Source organism: Eschrichtius robustus, chromosome 5 (genome assembly GCF_028021215.1).
Source record: "Eschrichtius robustus isolate mEscRob2 chromosome 5, mEscRob2.pri, whole genome shotgun sequence".
NCBI lineage: Eukaryota > Metazoa > Chordata > Mammalia > Artiodactyla > Eschrichtiidae > Eschrichtius > Eschrichtius robustus.
Genome location: NC_090828.1, coordinates 6423486 through 6441894, shown reverse-complemented (window position 1 = coordinate 6441894; position 18409 = coordinate 6423486). Strand labels below are relative to the sequence as shown.

General features: G+C 43.3%; 1 protein-coding gene across 2 annotated transcripts in view; it reads left to right on the top strand.

Moving 5' to 3' along the window:
• Positions 1-17718, top strand: part of SPP2 (secreted phosphoprotein 2) — a 30726-nt gene extending 13008 nt beyond the window's left edge. Inside the window, exons 4-8 of one of the 2 annotated variants that reach the window (XM_068543721.1) lie at positions 2144-2251; positions 7906-7960; positions 8688-8738; positions 10909-11004; positions 17620-17718. In XM_068543721.1, coding sequence (XP_068399822.1) covers positions 2144-2251; positions 7906-7960; positions 8688-8738; positions 10909-10994 — 300 coding nt within the window. In that variant the 3' untranslated portion in view covers positions 10995-11004; positions 17620-17718. The remainder of the gene's footprint in view (positions 1-2143; positions 2252-7905; positions 7961-8687; positions 8739-10908; positions 11005-17619) is intronic. The other variant, XM_068543722.1, reaches the window with a different exon arrangement.
• Positions 17719-18409: the final 691 nt, after the last annotated feature.

Below are 18409 nucleotides of genomic sequence, written 5' to 3'. Positions count from 1 at the left end.
GTCTGTATGTGTCCCTAGGTCTAAAGTGGGTCTCTTGTAGACAGCATATATATGGGTCTTGTTTTTGTATCCATTCAGCAAGCCTGTGTCTTTTGGTTGGAGCATTTAATCCATTCACGTTTAAGGTAATTATCGATATGTATGTTCCTATGACCATTTTCTTAATTGTTTTGGGTTTGTTTTTGTAGGTCCTTTTCTTCTCTTGTGTTTCCCACTTAGAGAAGTTCGTTTAGCATTTGTTGTAGAGCTGGTTTGGTGGTGCTGAATTCTCTTAGCTTTTGCTTGTCTGTAAAGCTTTTGATTTCTCCATCAAATCTAAATGAGATCCTTGCCGGGTAGAGTAATCTTGGTTGTAGGTTCTTCCCTTTCATCACTTTAAGTATATCATGCCACTCCCTTCTGGCTTGTAGAGTTTCTGCTGAGAAATCAGCTGTTAACCTTATGGGAGTTCCCTTGTATGTTATTTGTCGTTTTTCCCTTGCTGCTTTCAATAATTTTTCTTTGTCTTTAATTTTTGCCATTTTGATTACTATGTGTCTCGGCGTGTTTCTCCTTGGGTTTATCCTGTATGGGACTCTCTGCGCTTCCTGGACTTGGGTGGCTATTTCCTTTCCCATGTTAGGGAAGTTTTCGACTATAATCTCTTCAAATATTTTCTCTGGCCCTTTCTCTTTCTCTTCTCCTTCTGGGACCCCTATAATGCGAATGTTGTTGCGTTTAATGTTGTCCCAGAGGTCTCTTAGGCTGTCTTCATTTCTTTTCATTCTTTTTCCTTTAGTCTGTTCCGCAGCAGTGAATTCCACCATTCTGTCTTCCAGGTCACTTATCCGTTCTTCTGCCTCAGTTATTCTGCTATTGATTCCTTCTAGTGTAGTTTTCATTTCAGTTATTGTATTGTTCATCTCTGTTTGTTTGTTCTTTAATTCTTCTAGGTCTTTGTTAATCATTTCTTGCATCTTCTCAATCTTTGCCTCCATTCTTATTCCGAGGTCCTGGATCATCTTTACTATCATTATTCTGAATTCTTTTTCTGGAAGGTTGCCTATCTCCACTTCATTTAGTTGTTTTTCTGGGGTTTTTTCTTGTTCCTTCATCTGATATATAGCCCTCTGCTTTTTCATCTTGTCTATCTTTCTGTAACTGTGGGTTTTGGTCCACAGGCTGCAGGATTGTAGTTTTTCTTGCTTCTGCTGTCTGTCCTCTGGTGGTTGAGGCTATCTAAGAGGCTTGATGGGAGGCTCTGGTGGTGGGTAGAGCTGACTGTTGCTGTGGCGGACAGAGCTCCGTAACACTTTAATCCACTTGACTGTTGATGGGTGGGGCTGGGTTCCCTCCCTGTTGGTTGTTTTGCCTGAGGCAACCCAACACTGGAGCCTACCTGGGCTCTTTGATGGGGTTAATGGCAGACTCTGGGAGGGCTCAAGCCAAAGAACACTTCCCAGAACCTCCGCTGCCAGTGTCCTTGTCCCCATGGTGAAACAGAGCCACCCCCCGCCTCTGCAGGAGACCCCCCAACACCAGCAGGTAGGTCTGGTTCAGTCTCCCCCAGGGTCACTGCTCCTTCCCCTGGGTCCCGATGCACACACTACTTTGTGTGTGCCCTCCAAGAGTGGGGTCTCTGTTTCCCCCAGTCCTGTCAAAGTCCTGCAATCAATTCCCACTAGGCTTCAATGTCTGATTCTCTAGGAATTCCTCCTCCCATTGCCGGACCCCCAGGTTGGGAAGCCTGACGTGGGGCTCAGAAGCTTCACTCCAGTGGGTGGACTTCTGTGGTATAAGTGTTCGCCAGTCTGTGAGTCACTCACTCAGCAGTTATGGGATTTGATTTTACTCTGATTGCGCCCCTCCTACCGTCTCACTGTGGCTTCTCCTCTGTCCTTGGACGTGGGGTATCCTCCTTGGTGAGTTCCAGGGTCTTCCTGTCGATGATTGTCCAGCAGCCAGTTGTGATTCTGGTGCTCTCGCAAGAGGGAGTGAGAGCACGTCCTTCTACCCCGCCATTTTGGTTAATCCCTCTCTGTGAATTTTTCCTTTCTGTCTGCATTATTGTGTCATGCCCTATGGTGTTGCCTGATTTCTTAGATAGGTCCTAACCATTTTTACCAGCTGCCGGGCATAGAACTCACTGATTCCCCTTTTCCAGCCAGCAGCTGTTTGCAGAAGCACCGTGCGGGTGTCTGCTGAGCAGGTGCAGGATGTGTGGGTTCGCTGCCACTGGTCCTCCAGCTCCGAGTCTAACAGCAGTGAAGAGGTAAGTGCAGGGGCTCGGCATCCTTTGGGACAATACCTACCTCTTAGGGTCTGCCTGGGTCTGTGACAGGCAGGCTGGTGTGATAGAGTAGCTGGAGCGTCACTCAGGTATAGCTCTGCTTACTCAGCTGGCATCTCCCTTTTACACCTGCAATCTCATGTTCAATATCCCTTACTTCTTCCAATTCTCTCTCTTTTCCTTAGATTTAGGATGTGAGCTTAAAATAACAATGAGCAAATCTGCAAAGTTTTAGATCTAAGTATGCATCTCACTGCCTCTGTGGTTTAGTGGAATGAGGAGGGGCATTTTTGATACATCAGCGTTCATTTACCAGCCTGCAACCTAGGTCAGGATATTTAATCTCCATGATCTGAAGCTTCTTCATCTGTTAAATGCCAGTAATAAAGACCACCTGATAGGATGTTGAGAAAACCAAGTAAGTCAGTGGACGTGAAAGATCTGGTCCAGAATCTGACACGTAATAGATGCTTGGTAAATGGCAGGACACATCTTTTTTCCTTCAATTGCACTGATATTCATCTGCAATAATACTGTGAAATCAGTAATATACACATTTCTGACTTGGAATTATATTACTTATTTGTCTGTGTATTGACTGCTTTCCTTACTGGAAGGTACATCAAATGAGGGCAGGGAATGTTTGTTTTGTCATCCAGGACAATGTTTGATACAGGGTAGATGCTCAGTCAATACTTGAATGAATACAAGAAAAATGAGGAAGAAATTGTCAAGAATATGATATGAGGAGGAAGTTTCTAGACTCTAATTCGGGATAAAAACATAACTATTACGTTATTTGTTTATTCATAATGGATAATATCTTTGCTACTTAAAAAATGTTTCTACCATTATACAGCCAAATCTGTCCAATGACATCTTTCTCTACTTATATTTTTATTAATTTTTTCAAGATTTAAATCTGCAGTGAAAATTACATGAAAAGAGTATACAATTTCAACTTCAAGAATTACACAAAAAAGTAATGTTCCTCTATTATGAACATACCCTGGTCTTACATATTTTATATGGAAGTCCATTTTAGAATTAGTAAGGAGTGAGAAACTCCTGTTGCAGGGGTGTTTTCACTGTTGGAAGGAGAATTCTGCAAAAATGTTCGGTTGAGCATAAAGTTATTGATCAATCTCGTTCTCACCGGCAACGTTTGAGGGTCAATCCCCAGGAGATTTCCGGATCCTATCTCCTTGGTGGTAGTTCAGGTATCCAGGGCCTCGACTCCAGTGAAATATCCAGGAAGTGAGGCGTGCTTCACAGCTGAAACAGTGGCGCACGCCTGGCCAAACTAACCCAGAAGTGACAGGGACCAAGCATCATGTCACAAGCGTTTTGTGCGTATTGATTTTGTGGTTTATATGGGGGAAGCTAGGAGACAGTGGAGAGCAAGAGAAGCACTGCTCTGGCTCTTGTGGGGTTTGTGGGTGAGTCTGGGGGTGTCCATTATGCAGGGGTTACCCTGACTACCAGGCAAGCTTTCGGGAGCATGTAGCAAGAGGATGCAATAGCGTGTGGGGTCAGAGCGAGCTTTCCCCGGGGGGCTGGAGGGTGGGTGACCTCAGGACAAAGGGCACAGGGTGTGGAGGGGAAGGAGGAGGAGATTCCCAGCACAAGGGAGAGCATGACGGCGTTCCCTGATGTGTGAGAGAAGCTAAGCTGATGGGTAGAAATGGACAGAAATCCATCATGACTGGGAGAAAAATATGAGAAGAGAGGCAAAAGGGTGGGGCTGGAGAGGACACCAGCCTGGTCAAGGTGGACCTCATGGGTCATGTCAAGGGTCCTTGGCTTGGGGCTATTCAAGGGTTATAAGTAGGGAAGTGACAGAATAGATGAAGAACAGACTGGAACTAGGTAAGAATGGATGGGGGCACTGGGAGGCTGGCAAGGCAGAGAGAGTGTCAAGTAGAGCTAGGAGTTAGTGGTGAATGTCGAGAGAAATGGATGCCTGTTCTTCTATGACCTTTAGCACATTAGAAGTTAATAAGTGGCCCCCTAATTTAACCCCTCTTCCATCTCTGATTTGGAAAGTTGATTCTGATTGTTTGCACAACCCACAAACCTATTGCAACTTTCTAACTGCAGACTGAAGACTACTCACTTTTCTTCCAGTCGCAAGTTTTGTAAGAAGACTCTGATACTAAGCTAAGTTAGTCCCGGAAACAAACAAGATTTTAAAATAAACTCCCAGGTTGCTTTGCCTCAAAGATTAGGAGATCATAAAGGATTATGAGGCAAGAAAAAATTCCTTAAATTAAAGGATTCTGCAATTCGAAAGAAAGAGAAGAAAGCAGATGGAGATTTAAAGTAATTCCTGGCAACTCTAAAATAGATTTCTTACATGCAACAGAAGAAAAATTAGACGACAGCTGTTAACCATTTTCAGTGAAATAAATGATGATACTACAAACATGAAAGACAATTGACTGGAATGGATTTAGACATAGAACAAATAAATCATTGTTGGAAGTAGGGAATAAAAGAACGAAAACTGAAAAAAAATATCCCAGAGTAATGAACATAAAGGCCACTTGAAAAACATATGTAGATAGTAAAAGAATTTCCAGAGGAAGGAATCTAATGTGAAGAAAGATGGAAGCCATGGAGAACAAGACCAAACATCCTAATGATTACGAAATAGGACTTAGCTCAAATGGAAAATATCTGGTAAGCATACAATGAGAGAAAGCGTCTCTAATACAAAAACATTCGGGTTTTCCACTACATAATTTTAATAAGTATAAATGCTTTGTAAAATGATTTGAACAAATAAATTTCTAAAATTGCTAATACTCTCCTCTCTTAACCAAATAAATATTTAAATTATGGGCAGTTTTTATTTTTACTTTTTTAATTTTGAAAAAGAAGTATGTAGAGAGTAAACGATTTCCATACGGCACTTCAGTCAACCACACGATGAAATGCTAACATCTGTAGGATGATGAATGGACTTGATTTTGGACAAATCCTTCTGATTTCAAGTGGATGAGATGAGGTTTGGCTAGAGTTTCAACTATGAGACCCAAAACAGTGCAAAAGGAGAAACTGAGGAAGAGTGAACAGGAATTCTGAGCTCAGGGGAGGAGAGTTACAGGCATTTCATTTATTTACTCTCTTCCATTTCAAATGATAGAAATTCAACTAGAAGTGGCCTAAGGCAAAATGAGATAATTCCCTGGCTCACGTTCCCAGGAAGGAGAGGGAGGAGTTGTCCTCTTGGACAACTCAATCTAGTGACTGTCAACACTATCTGTGCCACATTCATTTTTTTCCTTCTCCGCCCCTCCTCCCCTTACTGCAGATGAGTTTTCTCCTTGTAGCAGGAGGCAAGACTACAAGCTACTCCAGATTCATATCCTCTAAACTTAGGAGGAAACAGAGCATTTCTCTCTAGCTCCAGCTGGAGGTACCTCTTGGTATTATTCCCGTTGTCCTGTCTTAGGTCATGTGTCCCATTTTCTTTTTATTTTTTAATAACACTGTTATTGAAATAAATTGGGTTGGCCAAAAATTTCGTTCGGGTTTTTCCATACGATGTTACAGAAAAAGCCGAACGAACTTTTTAGCCAACCCAATAATTCACAGACCATACAATTCACCCCTTTAATGTGTACAGTTCAGTGGTTTTTAGTATATTCATAAGGTTGTACAACTCTCATCACTATCTAAATCATGAACATTTCGTCATCCAGAAAAGAAATCCCAAGACGCCTTACCCTGTTCCTCATTCTCTCCAGCCCTTAGTAACCACTAATCTACTTTCTTTGTCTATAGATTTACCTTTTCCAGCCATTTCATATAAATAGAAACATACAAGATGTGTTCTTTTGTGACTGGTTTATATTAGGTAGCATGTATGGAGGGTCATACATGTTATAGCATGTATCAGTACTTCTTTCATTGTCGAATAATAATCCATTGTATGGATAAACCACATTTAATTTATCCATTCATTAGTTGATCAAAATTGGGGTTGTTTCTACTTTTTTTTTATACATATCTTTTTTTTAAAAAAATTTATTTATTTATTTGGTTGCACTGAGTCTTGGTTGCAGCTGGCGGGCTCCTTAGTTGCGACATGAGAACTCTTAGTTGCGGCATGCAGCATCTAGTTCCCTGAGCAGGGACGGAACTCAGGCCCCCTGCATTGGGAGCGTGGAGTCTTAACCACTGCACCACCAGGGAAGTCCCTGTTTCTACTTTTTGACTATTGTAAATAATGCTGCTGTGAGCATTCATGTGCAAGTTTTTGTGTGGGCATATATTTTTATTTATCTTGGGTATTTACATATGAGTGGAATTTCTGGGGCATAAAGTAACTCTATGTGTAACTTTTTGAGAAACTGCCAAGCTGTTTTCCATAATAGCTGTACCATGTTACATTCCCACCAGCAATGTATGAGGGTTCCAGTTTCTACACATCCTTATCAACACTTATTATTGTCTGTCTTTTTAATTTTAGCCATTCTAGTGGGTGTGAAGTGGTGCATCATTATTGTTTTAATTTGCATTTTCCTAATGAGCAATGATTGACTATTTGTATATATTCTTTGGAAAAACGTCTACTCAAATCCTTTGTCGGAATTCCCTGGCGGTCCAGTGGTTGGGACTCCGCGATTTCACTGCCACCGAGGGCGTGGGTTTGATCCCTGGTTGGGGAACTAAGATCCTGCAAGCTGTGCAAAGTGGCCAAAAAAGAAAAAAAAAAAAAAATTCCTTGGCCAAATTTTAAATTGGGTTATTTGTCTTTTTTTGTTGAGTAGTAAGACTTCTTTATATATTTTGTATATAGGTTCCATATCAGATACACAATTTGCTGATATTTTCTCCCATCTGTGAGTTTTTTTTTTACTTTCTTTATGGTGCCCTTTGAAGAACAAAAGTTTTAAAGTTTAATGAAGTCCAATTGATCCATTTTTTTCTTTTGTTGTTTGTGTGATTCTTACATTTAGATCCATGATCCATGTTGATTAGGAAGGGGTCCAGCCTCAGTCTTTTGCATGTGCATACCCAGTTGTCTCAGCACCGTTTATTGAAAAGATTATTCTTTCCCCCACTAAACTGTGCCACCTCCTAGACCAATCACTCTCACAAAAGCCAGCAGGCTAACTGTCTGTTCACGATGGAAAGGGTAACATGTAGGTGGCCCAGACACCTGGTAGAAAGGTTGTGAGTCAAGCAGCCACCTTACTTTGTGACTATGGGCTTTCAGTGGCTTCATGAAGATTACTTGTGCACACTTTTATTTTTTTTTAATTGAACACATATGGGGACTTCATAGAGAGAAAACTCACAAATTTGACCTAAAAACAGTTGATTTGCAAGTCCATATAACGAGGTTCCGTCTTTCTCATCCACAACAATTAGGAGTCATTTTGAGTCCAGTGGAAACGTTTTTAGACAATTTAAACTTCATGTAAGTTGCTTTTCCCCACATGCTTTTTTAGACATACATGTTCAATACCATATAAAGTTATTTAATATAATATATTGCCTTATTTCATTAAAAATAAATTATATAATACATCTGAGTCCTCCTGATAATATTTGCATATTTTGCAGTGTCCTCCTTTTTTCTCTCTTTCATGTGCTGATATATACTAATGCCTACATTTACTTAGATGGTTTGGAGGGATATCTTGGGATCCTCTACATCAAGAAACAATTATCTGCTTGGTAAGTTGAGATCTGTTCTTTTTAATATACATATATATATATATATATTTTTGAATCAACTTCATATTGAAGCTCTCTATCAGGGAGTCATTTAAAACTAGAAATATCTGTGCATAAGCTTTGAACAATTACAGAAATCACAGAAAATAAACATTTGCTTTTCCTCCTTTCTTAACAGTAGGCAATAATGTTACAACTCTTCATTTAGGCAGCTCTATATTTATGCAGAGCCTTTCCATATATGATTCCATTTCATGTCCCAACATCTCTGCCAATTAGGCAGGACAGGTGTTGGTTTTTACCGTAAGAGGTTCCCCCAACTTGAGCATGCTTGTTCCCTCCTGGGTGCATGACCAGTTTTAGGAGCCAGGTATGCAACAATGTGTAGGTGGAAGAATCTGGACTAAACCTCATCTGACTGGCTGGGGCTGAATTCTGTAATCCTCCAGCCATGAAACTTTCTTTTTTTCCCTTCTTAAGTGGCCTCTCATTTGAAGTGGTCTCTCATTTGGGTTAGTGTTCTATGGCTTAGGAAACATTTCTGCCTATTGGCAAAATAGGTAAATAGGAGGATTTTTTCTATTGGAGCCAATGGCAGCAAAACTCTTTGGTGATCTCTCACTGCTTCCTTGCTGGAAAAGCGTATTTGTGGCATCAGTAATAAAATCATAGAACATTCCAGAAGTGGGCAGAGGGGGCCTGCCTTATGACTGTTACTGCGTTACAGGTCTCACTCCTGACAGATCCAGAAGTGAGCCATTTTATGAACGGTCACTTGGTAAGTGGTCCTGTTTTCTTCTGTAGGACACCAAACACATCCTTTTCTGATCAAGCCGGACTCTGCTGAAGCCATGTCATAAGAGATAAACCCCTGAAATGCAAAATATTTTAAGGGAAAATGAAAAAAAAGAACAGTCCTTCATAAACCAGTTTTGCAAATCATTGAAAAGCTAACTTTGAGGCATCAAAACTCACTTGAAATTTGTCAGGAAGCAAAATATCAAATCTAGCTGAGGAAATCAGCACTCACCTGCCTCCTGTCCCAATCTGGAGCATTTTCTGAGGAACCCAAACTCTTTTAAACTTCTCTTTGCCCTCCAACCTCAACTGTACTTTTCAGCAAGCAGACAGAACTAACAGTTATTTAGTTTCTCCCTTTTACGATCAGTTTTCTCATTTAACCTTCATGACAGCACTGTAAACCAGGTGTATTACCTGCTTACACAGAAGAAATGAGTAACAGCTCATGCTGTTTGTTGTAGACACAAAATACTACCTCTCTACTAATTGCTTGACAGTTTTCTCCTTCAACTTCACAACAATCTTGAGAGGCAGCACTATGTTCCTTCCCATTTTGTAGATGGGCAAACTGAGGCTTAATGAGTTTCTGTAACTTGTCCAAGGCTACACAGCCAATGTAGGACTTTGATCCAGGTAGGGAGGGGCAGAGACAGGACTTAGAGACAGACCTGTCAGACTCTAAAGCCTCTGTTTTTTTCTTGCTGCTTTACAGAAGAGTTGTGAAATTTACCCTCTGATCGGAGTTCTCCATTAAAATGAATAACACAGATATTAATGTTTCATTGAGCTCTTTCATTGAGCTCCTCCTTAGGCTTTTTCCTAATTTATTTGAAGTACTAAAGCTTACAATCTGAGGCTTGCTTAAAAAAAGGCCTGTGTTTAGACCTCCTCCAATGTGCCACTTTGGGAGAAATATAGTTATTCTAACAATGTGACCACTGCTGAGAACATTTTTGAACAATTTTTTTAGGAATTAACTTCCGAGTCTAGGGGTCATTCTTTTGAATCTCTGTAGTGATGGAAAACATGTGCTCTTGGATTTAATTTTGGAAATAAATTAAGTTAATCAGATTAATAACCAACTTGGGTGCATTAGTCATCTATTGCTGTGTGTCAAATTACCACAAAACTTAGCAGCTTAAAACAACAAACATTTATTATCTCACAGTTTCTGACGGTCAGGAACCTGGAAGTAGCCTAGCTGGGTGTTTCTGGCTCAGGGTCTCTAAAATGTTGTAGAGAAGATGTTGACTGTGGCTGTGATCTCATCTGAAGGCTTGGCTGAGACTGAGGGATCCACTTCCAAGGTTACTCACATGGTGGTTGGCAGGCCTCAGTTCTTCAGGGGCTATTGGAATGAGGGCTTTGGTTTCCTACCATATGGTCCTTTCCACTGGGCTGTCTGAATGTCCTCAAAACATGACAGCTGGCTTCTGCCAGAGAACATGATGCGAGAGAGAGAGAGAGAGAGAGAGGAGAATGAGCAAGCAACAGAGAACCCAAGACAGAAGGCACAGTCTTTTATTACCTAATTTTGAAAGGGATATAGCATCACTTCTGCATAGTTTATTAATCACGCAGACCAACCCTGGTCCGATGTGGGAGGAGAATACCCGAGAGTGTGAATACCAGCAGGCCATCTCTGAGGCTGGCTACCACACTGAGAAAATGTCATTTGGGACAAAAAAAATATTATATGGATATAAATTAATGCGACTGATCCTTTTTATATTCCTTGGAAGGTAATTCCAGAGCTGAATTCTGAAAACATTTTGGGCATTGGGACCTTCATTGACGCAGAGGTGCAGCCATCTCAGAGACTGCTTTGAACGTGACAATTCAATTTAATTCAACAAATGTGTGTGACAAGGCCTGGGCAGATCCCTCAGAAGACTGAAAGATAAATGTGACAGTCCCTGCCCTCAAGGGCTTACGGCAGTGGGTTCAGCTGTCACACTGTGCAGGCGAGAGTGAGGGAGAACTTGATAAGCAAGATGAGGTCATCGTGTTCTTGGGTAGCCTCTTGGCAGGAGGGGCTCTGGGGGTGCTGGTCACAGTCTTTCTCATTAATTTATAGTCACAGAGTCCATGTTGGCTTAGGTTTTGATGTGAATGACAGAGCCTGTATATCCCCTTTCTATCTTCAGAGATCATGAGAAGGGGCTTTCCTCCTGGAAATAGAAGGGACCTGAACCTGTGGCCCAGAGCAAGAGTAAACACTGGCTTTGAGTGACAGCCTTGAGGTAAGGGGACACGGCTAAAAACACGTGTATTTAGAAATAGAAGCTACCAGCGGGGGGGTTGGAGGGTGGGGATGCCTTAAAGTTGCTGCTCCCATACCTCCAACGTCTGTAGTCTGCTCTTCAGCTCCTGTCTGGCCTCCCACCTTTTCTTCTCTCCTCCCAGATACTGACCCTCGACTGTGTCTTCATTCTTGCACTCTCAATCTTTTTCCCATGGCTTTTGTATGTGCTGTGGTTGATGTGATCAAATTTCTCTACTCTAAGAACAAAAAACAAACCACAAACAGAACAGCCCCCTTTCTTTGACCCAGTCTCCCCATCTCAGCAGCTGCCTTCCCTCCCTTCTTCCTTCTCTGCTCAGCGTCTTGACAAAATTGTGGTCTATGACTGCTGCCCCTACCTCCCCACCTCCCATTCACTTTTCTGCGTTTTGCAAACTGGATAGTAATCTTTCAGATCTCTAGCATCTAATCTGCCTTCCTTTTCTTGATCAGTCATTTCAATCCTGGTGACCATTTGTCTGGTCTCCTTTGCCCAGTCCTTTCCTTCTTCTATAGATTACTGTCATCTCTTCCACTTGCCTGACTTGATCACTGATGTACAGTTGCTTCCAAATACACATTGCTCACCTTACTCTATCCCGAGATCCAGGCTCTTACATCAACTGCCCACTGGATGCAGTTGCCGTAAGCATCCCTGAGCTTCTGAAGCTCAACTAGCCTCCTGTTCAGCTCCCTGTCTTAATAGAAGACATCACCATCCACTGAATTTTCTCCAGCTCAAAATTTTAGAGTATCATTGGCTCTTCTTTAAAATTTTTATTGAAGTATAGTTAATTTACAATGTTGTGTTAGTTTCAGTGTACAGCAAAGTGATTCAGTTTATATATATATTCTTTTTTAGATTCTTTCCCATTATAGGTTATTACAATCGTTGGCCCTTCTTTACCCTTCGTCTTCTCCCGACATCCACAGGGGTCCACACATTTTCTCTGGCTTTAGCCCATCATTTCACCACTGTCACCACTGACCTGTTGCCTGAGATCTTGCCTCGGGTCCTGATTCCACACTGTCCACCTTGCACGCTGCCCTCAGGTTTATCTGGGAATGCAGAGGAGACTCTGATCCTTCTGCATTTAACCCCCTAATGCTCACTTCATTTATATAACAAAGCAGAGGCAGACCCTGAGTCAGGAGGAAGAACAGCCTATTTGCCCCAGTGCTGGAGGCTGAGTCCTGGTTTTGCAAACCCACACTGAGCACCACTGCCTCATGCATATATAAATCCCCAGCTACTAGGGACCGGAGCCAAGGCAGCTCTGTCTTTTTAAAGGCTCCCAAGTACTAAAGGAACATGACGAAAGGCACATTTAAAAGGAATCTTTGGATGTAATTATAGGTATGGATTCAGTGTACATTCATTTTTACATACACACACACACGTTAATCATGAAGCTTGGGCTTTCACGGGTTTTACAGTTTACATAACACTGTATGCCTTCAGGATAAAGTCCAAACTCCCTAGCGTGGCCTGCAAAGGCCTTCGTGGTCCGGCCCCTGCCCACTTCTCCAGCCTCATCTCTCCCAAGGCCACCAGCCCTGAAGCTCCTGCAAAACTGAAATACCTGCAGTTCTTCCTGCTCAGACCTCTACCTGGAACGTCTACCTGGCTAATTCCTCCCCCTCACTTACATCTCAGCTCAGTGTTTCTTCCCCAAGGGGTCTCCCCACGTCAGAGACACATTCCTTTATGGGCCTCCCTAAAGCCCTCATCACAGGGCACTGCAGTGACCTGTTCCCTCTCTGCTCCGTCTGGTTCCACCAGGCCCCCCCCGAGGCGAGGAGGGAGATAATTTCTGTCACCGGCATCTCCCATGGCCCCGCACAGAGCCGGGCACCCCGCAAGCATTCTAGAAGTATTTTTTGAGTGGATGACAGACTCTCACTTTGGGTTCTTGAGCTTCTGTTATCAAAAAATTCAACTAAGCCTAGGATGATAAATTTTTACCCACCGGAATTTGAAAGAGGTCAACTGACATTTTACTAAAATCGAAGGGAAATTTACCAGTGAGGCTGTGTTGGATAAAAGATGCAAATGGTACGTTTTCTTTTGAATCTATACACACCCTAAAAATAAAAACCAGCTTCAGGCTGAAATCAAGAAAGTACTCATTACAAAGAAGCAGACTCAGCATATTCTTTTTTTAGAAACTTAAATCATTTCTTTTTGATTCACAGAACATCCTCAGTGGGAGAAAGTAGAATTCTCAATGGACTGGCTGTATGTTATTTATTAATGATTATATTGGATGTGTATATATATATGTATACGTATATATAAACGTATATATGTATGTATATGTATGCACATACATATATCCCAATATAAATTTATGATCTGACTTCTGTAAAGAAATTGATCACTTAAAAAAATGTCTCCTTAAAGGCAGCACAGACTAAAGGCCAAACATTGCCGCCCTGGCCTGGACATTGACCTTGATGTCCCAGCTGTATCCCTGCCCTCCCCTGATCCTCAGCAGGGCCGGTTTCCACACTGTGCTCTGAGTTTCCTAGAATCCTAAGATAAGGCCAGCACAGGGGGTCCAGTGAGGAGGCCAATCCACTGTGTCTGGAATCCGTTTCCAAGCTTTCTCTGCTACTTAGGAGCTGTGAGAGTGACGTAGTCCCTAAACTCTCGGGCTCAGTTCTCCAAAGATTTATGATTCTTATTTTATTTGCTTTTGCCCCTGCTAGACCGTGAGCTCTTTTAGGATGTGTTACCTTGTCATCTTTATTATTTTAGTTTAATAACATGAAAAATACGATTAATAATATGTCTATACTAAGTTATTAATAACGATATCCGTTGTCTAGTTCCTAATGCTAAAAATAGTGCCTAGACTATAATAAGGGTTCCCTCAGGTTGAAGGGAAGGGAGGAACCAATGTGGGAACAAGTTCAGGACATCTCTTTTCAAACTGTGGGTGACATGCTTCCAGTGGGGATCTTTCTGAAGGCAGAGACTTTGGCTCATCGAGAATCACAGAATCCTCAGAGCTTAGCTCAGTTTCTGCAACAAATTAGGAGCTGAGGAAGTATTTTTGTAATTTAACAACCACTGTTCTAGGATTCTTTCAGATTGCTAGAAAATCATTTAATATGTAGGTGTGGGTAGTGAAAGGGAGTATTTAAACAAAGAGGTCTGAGATTTTTTTTCTTATTTGCTACCCTAAAATAGGAACAGGGGAAAATCAGGTCCCAGCTCTCATGTCGAAAGAAATCTGTTTGAGAGTCTCACACTTTCTTGATCTTTATAGCTGGCCTAGTTCTGACTTTTGCATGACGTAGTGGCCTGAAGACCACAAACCACACTGCCGTCACCCAAACCACAGCAGCGTGAGTGATACTCTTTCCTTTTTGTTGCAATCATCAATTAGTGTGGAATTCCTAGGCTGTGTGTCCAAGAGCAGCAAAGGAGGCAGTTCTTAGACAGGTCTTTTGTCAATAACTGCATGGTGAAAAGAATCAGTCTCCTGATTTTATCAGTTTGTCCAAAAAATATTCATCGAATCCCCACTTCGTGCCTGGCCCTGCACCCATGAAGATCAGAACTCTTAAGGGTGCCTGGGTCTGTGTTTGGACCTTCCACCTACGTTGCCTTATATAAATCTTGCAACCATCTAAGTGAAGTTTGATCACTGTATCTCCATTTTGTAGATGAGGAAGCTGAGGCCTTGGAGGCCCCTCCTCTCAGAGCTGGTGCTGGATTAGGATTAACTCCCGATGTCTGTCTGTCCCCAAGGCGCCTCTTTTTCTTCCTGGATTACTTGACCTCATGTCAATATCTACACATTTAGAAAATAGCCCAAGAGGGCAAAACCTCAAGGATCTTTTGTTTAAGAAACATCTGTCATGTGTTGGGTGAAGCACCTACGGAGTAAAGCACACCTGGAAGGCAAAAACCTGAACTGACTGGCAACGTTGACAGCATACCTGCCCGCCAGCGACTACGTAGGGGGGTGACCCTAAAACCTGGGCCTCTTCCGTGAGCCTGTTGAGTGATTTCAATATTCAGAAATGACGCTTATTAGTCACAACCTCTTGTCATGATCTTCCATGACAGCCCACCCACTGGGGGAGCCAGACACCCTCCCTCCCTGCCCCCCACACATAAGACAGACAAGCCCAGCCAGCGCCCGGAGGTGGAAAGCCGGCCTTGTGTGGCTGGATTTTCTCCCCCCCTGCTCTGATGCTCCGTCGCTGCACGTGCCTACCAACTGCCCCACCAAGCACAGTGCGTTCTCCTTACTCACTGTAGTGATGTTCTATAAAGTTGCTGCAGACGCTGAATCAGCAAATCCTGAACCATTGCTCCTGCGGGAAATACACGGTTAGGTTCTTACCAGCCTTTGGTCACATTTTGTCCCGTAATCAGTATGCTTGTTTTATGTGCGTGTCTGTTGAAAGACGTCTTATTGAATACATATGGTTGATTCATTGACACTGAACTCACAGCCAATGGCACTGTCACTCGTGCCTGAGGGAAGCTCATCTCATGGATGTATTTTCTCCGCAAGGCACATCACAGCCTTCTTGCGCTCAGGACACTAGAGCACTTCAGGACTACACGTGGGGGCCATTTTAAACAGCAAAATCACCAAGAAAAAGTACAGACATGCAAAAAACATGGCACTAAGTAGACCACAAGAGAACACTTATTTACGACATGGGAGCAGAGACAGGGGGCAGATGGCCTTGAATGAGCTCGCTTGGGAACGTGGGCAAACTTCTGTCCCTCTGTGAACATCCTAGAATGACTCAGAAGCACCAGGAGTATTGATTTGGAGGTTACAAGTAAAATATGAGCAAGTAGACAAATCTCTGTGAATGATGAGTATCTACTGTACAATGGGCTCCCTACCCTTAGTTTATCCCTAGTTTCTCTGTAATCCTTCTTGTTCCTTTCCATCTGGTCTTTAAGGAAAAGGCCTCTGTACCTGCTGCCTCCACGACCCCCCCTCTCCCTTCTCTCAGGGCACTGGCTCTGCCCTGCTCTGTATCCACCCTTTGTTCCTGCCTGGTCCTTGTCTATCCCTTTCCTGCTGAACCTCGTGGCAGAATTTGATGCTGATGAGAACTCCCTTCTTCCCTGAAATCCTCTGGCCTCTGAGACATGGCCTCCTTGGCCCTCCTCTTGGCCAAGACGTCTCTGTTCTTCGTGGATCTCTCTTCTTCCTCCGGCTCCTTGAATGGTGGTGATGGTCACCAGGGCTCTAGCCTTGGCTCTCCCTCCACTCGCCGTTCTCCCTCTCCCAGGTCATCCCAGGCACCCCAGGGCTTTGAGGCCCACCTGTCTGGGGACTATTTACACACCGTCCCTCTAACCTGAACTCCAGGCTTGATTAAACAGCACCCGGATGTTCCACAACATCCTCAGAATGGAATTCTTCCCTTCGGAACTTACTCTTCCTCCTGTATCCAACTCAGCTTCCAGCTCCCCAGATTGGACACGGATTTGTCTTGGACCTCCTCCCTACCCTCATCCAGCTGTCACTGTGTCCTGCCTGCCCGTCCTTCCTCTGAAATGTTTCTTGGCTCTGACCCTCCTCACCATGTTCTGGCCTCATCACTCTAGCCTGGGGTGGTCAGCATCTTCCTGATGGTCTCAAAAGCCACCTCTGTACTGTCACCAGAGTTATCTTAACATCAGTCCTTACAGGTCAAAGTCCCGATCACCTGGGAGGTGGAATCTAAACTCACTAGTGATTTGGGACACGAGAAATCAGGCACTCCCCACAATGGTAGGGTCCCTGTCTGTGTCCCTGGTTTCTCTTGGCCTTTGCTTCACATGGAAGACTCACATGTCTGACTGTTCCATGGCCCCCAGTCTGGGTCTGACCTTCACTCCCAGGCCCACTAACCCTGCCTCCCAGCTTGTGCTTGGAGTCTAGCTCACACGTCTTCTGCAGAAACCTTTTTCCTCAAGGTTTCCTGCACGTGGGAATCTGGAATTGCGTTTACTATTCTGTCCTCTGACTGCCTCTGTCTTCTCTACTTGCCTGTGATTTCTATCTTCTTCTTTTGGAGATTGGGGCTATGCCTTATTAATCTTCATAAGCCCCAGTGGATACTCAATGCACACATGTTTACTGAATGGATAGATAGACGGATGAATGAGTGAATGAATGAATAGTCCTACCTCCAACCCCAGCCCTCAAAAGACCACAGCTACAGCCAGTCTCTTCTTAAGTGGCTTGATTGATTCCCTCCCTCACAGCCTTCCACCACCAGCACCTCCTTAGACCAGACTGAGTCCAGGACCTGGCTGCAGCCTTTCCTCGGGGACCCACTGACCCTTCCCTTTTTGGGAATTGACCTTCCTTTCTGGGCCTTCATCTCCATTCCTTGGACTCCATTACCTCCTCTTCTCCCTGCAGGTGTCTCTCACCCTTTTCCTTGTTCAAGGAACTGACTGCTTTGCATAGTTGCTCTAGTCTCTGGTGCCCTCTTGGATTCCTTTTCGAATAGCGCCCAGGAATCCTGGGCCCTGTGCCTCCATAGTAAGAGTGTGAAATGCCACAGGGTCTAATGCTCCCCTTCTTCTTTCTTTTAACAGCAAAATGCATTGGAAGGAATAGAAGGTCCAATGAAGAAAGATACTTTACAAATTGTGTGATTTTTCTTTTGACCAGTTCCAGTCGATAATAAATGGCTTACTTTTCCTCTTTCTTTCATCCCTTGATCTTTTCTTTTTTTTTTTAATAGGAGTAACTCTCACATTTTTAGATGAGAAGCTAATGCCATGAGGAGAGTTCACTCAGTGTGTGTCTCTGCCCGCGGGCCTGCTGGCCCTCAAGGAAAGGCAGTGCCAGGCTGAGCTAGCGCAAGGTAGCGGTGCTCAGGGAGGGGACCGGCCGGAACGATCCCCATGTACACGCTGACATCACAAATCAGAGTGTTCTGTTGCCAGATACGCGACCCGACAGACTCCTGCTTCAGGTCCCATGACTATCACTAGGCAAAGACTGAACCTTGCAGGCTTAGTGTTTGTTTAATCCTATTCTCTGCCTCCAGAATAAAGTGACAGGAATGTGTTAGCCCAAATGTTTGGGAAAGGCTGATGAATTCAGAGATTGGCAAATTACAGAAATGTAGGTTACTTTATATGCGGTTAATATCTTATTCTGACCATTAAAGACATCACACCTGTCCTCCATGGATGTTCAGGTAAGGACCAGGGTGCTGGGGGTTGCCAGGCAGGGGAGGTGCCACGTAGAGATTGTAAAGATAGAAGGGGTTTCACAATATTGATACCAAAACCAGATAAAGACAGTAGAGCAGGAAACCATAGGTCACACTCAGTTATGAAGAGGAGGAGGCAAAACTAATACCATTTGCAAAAGCTA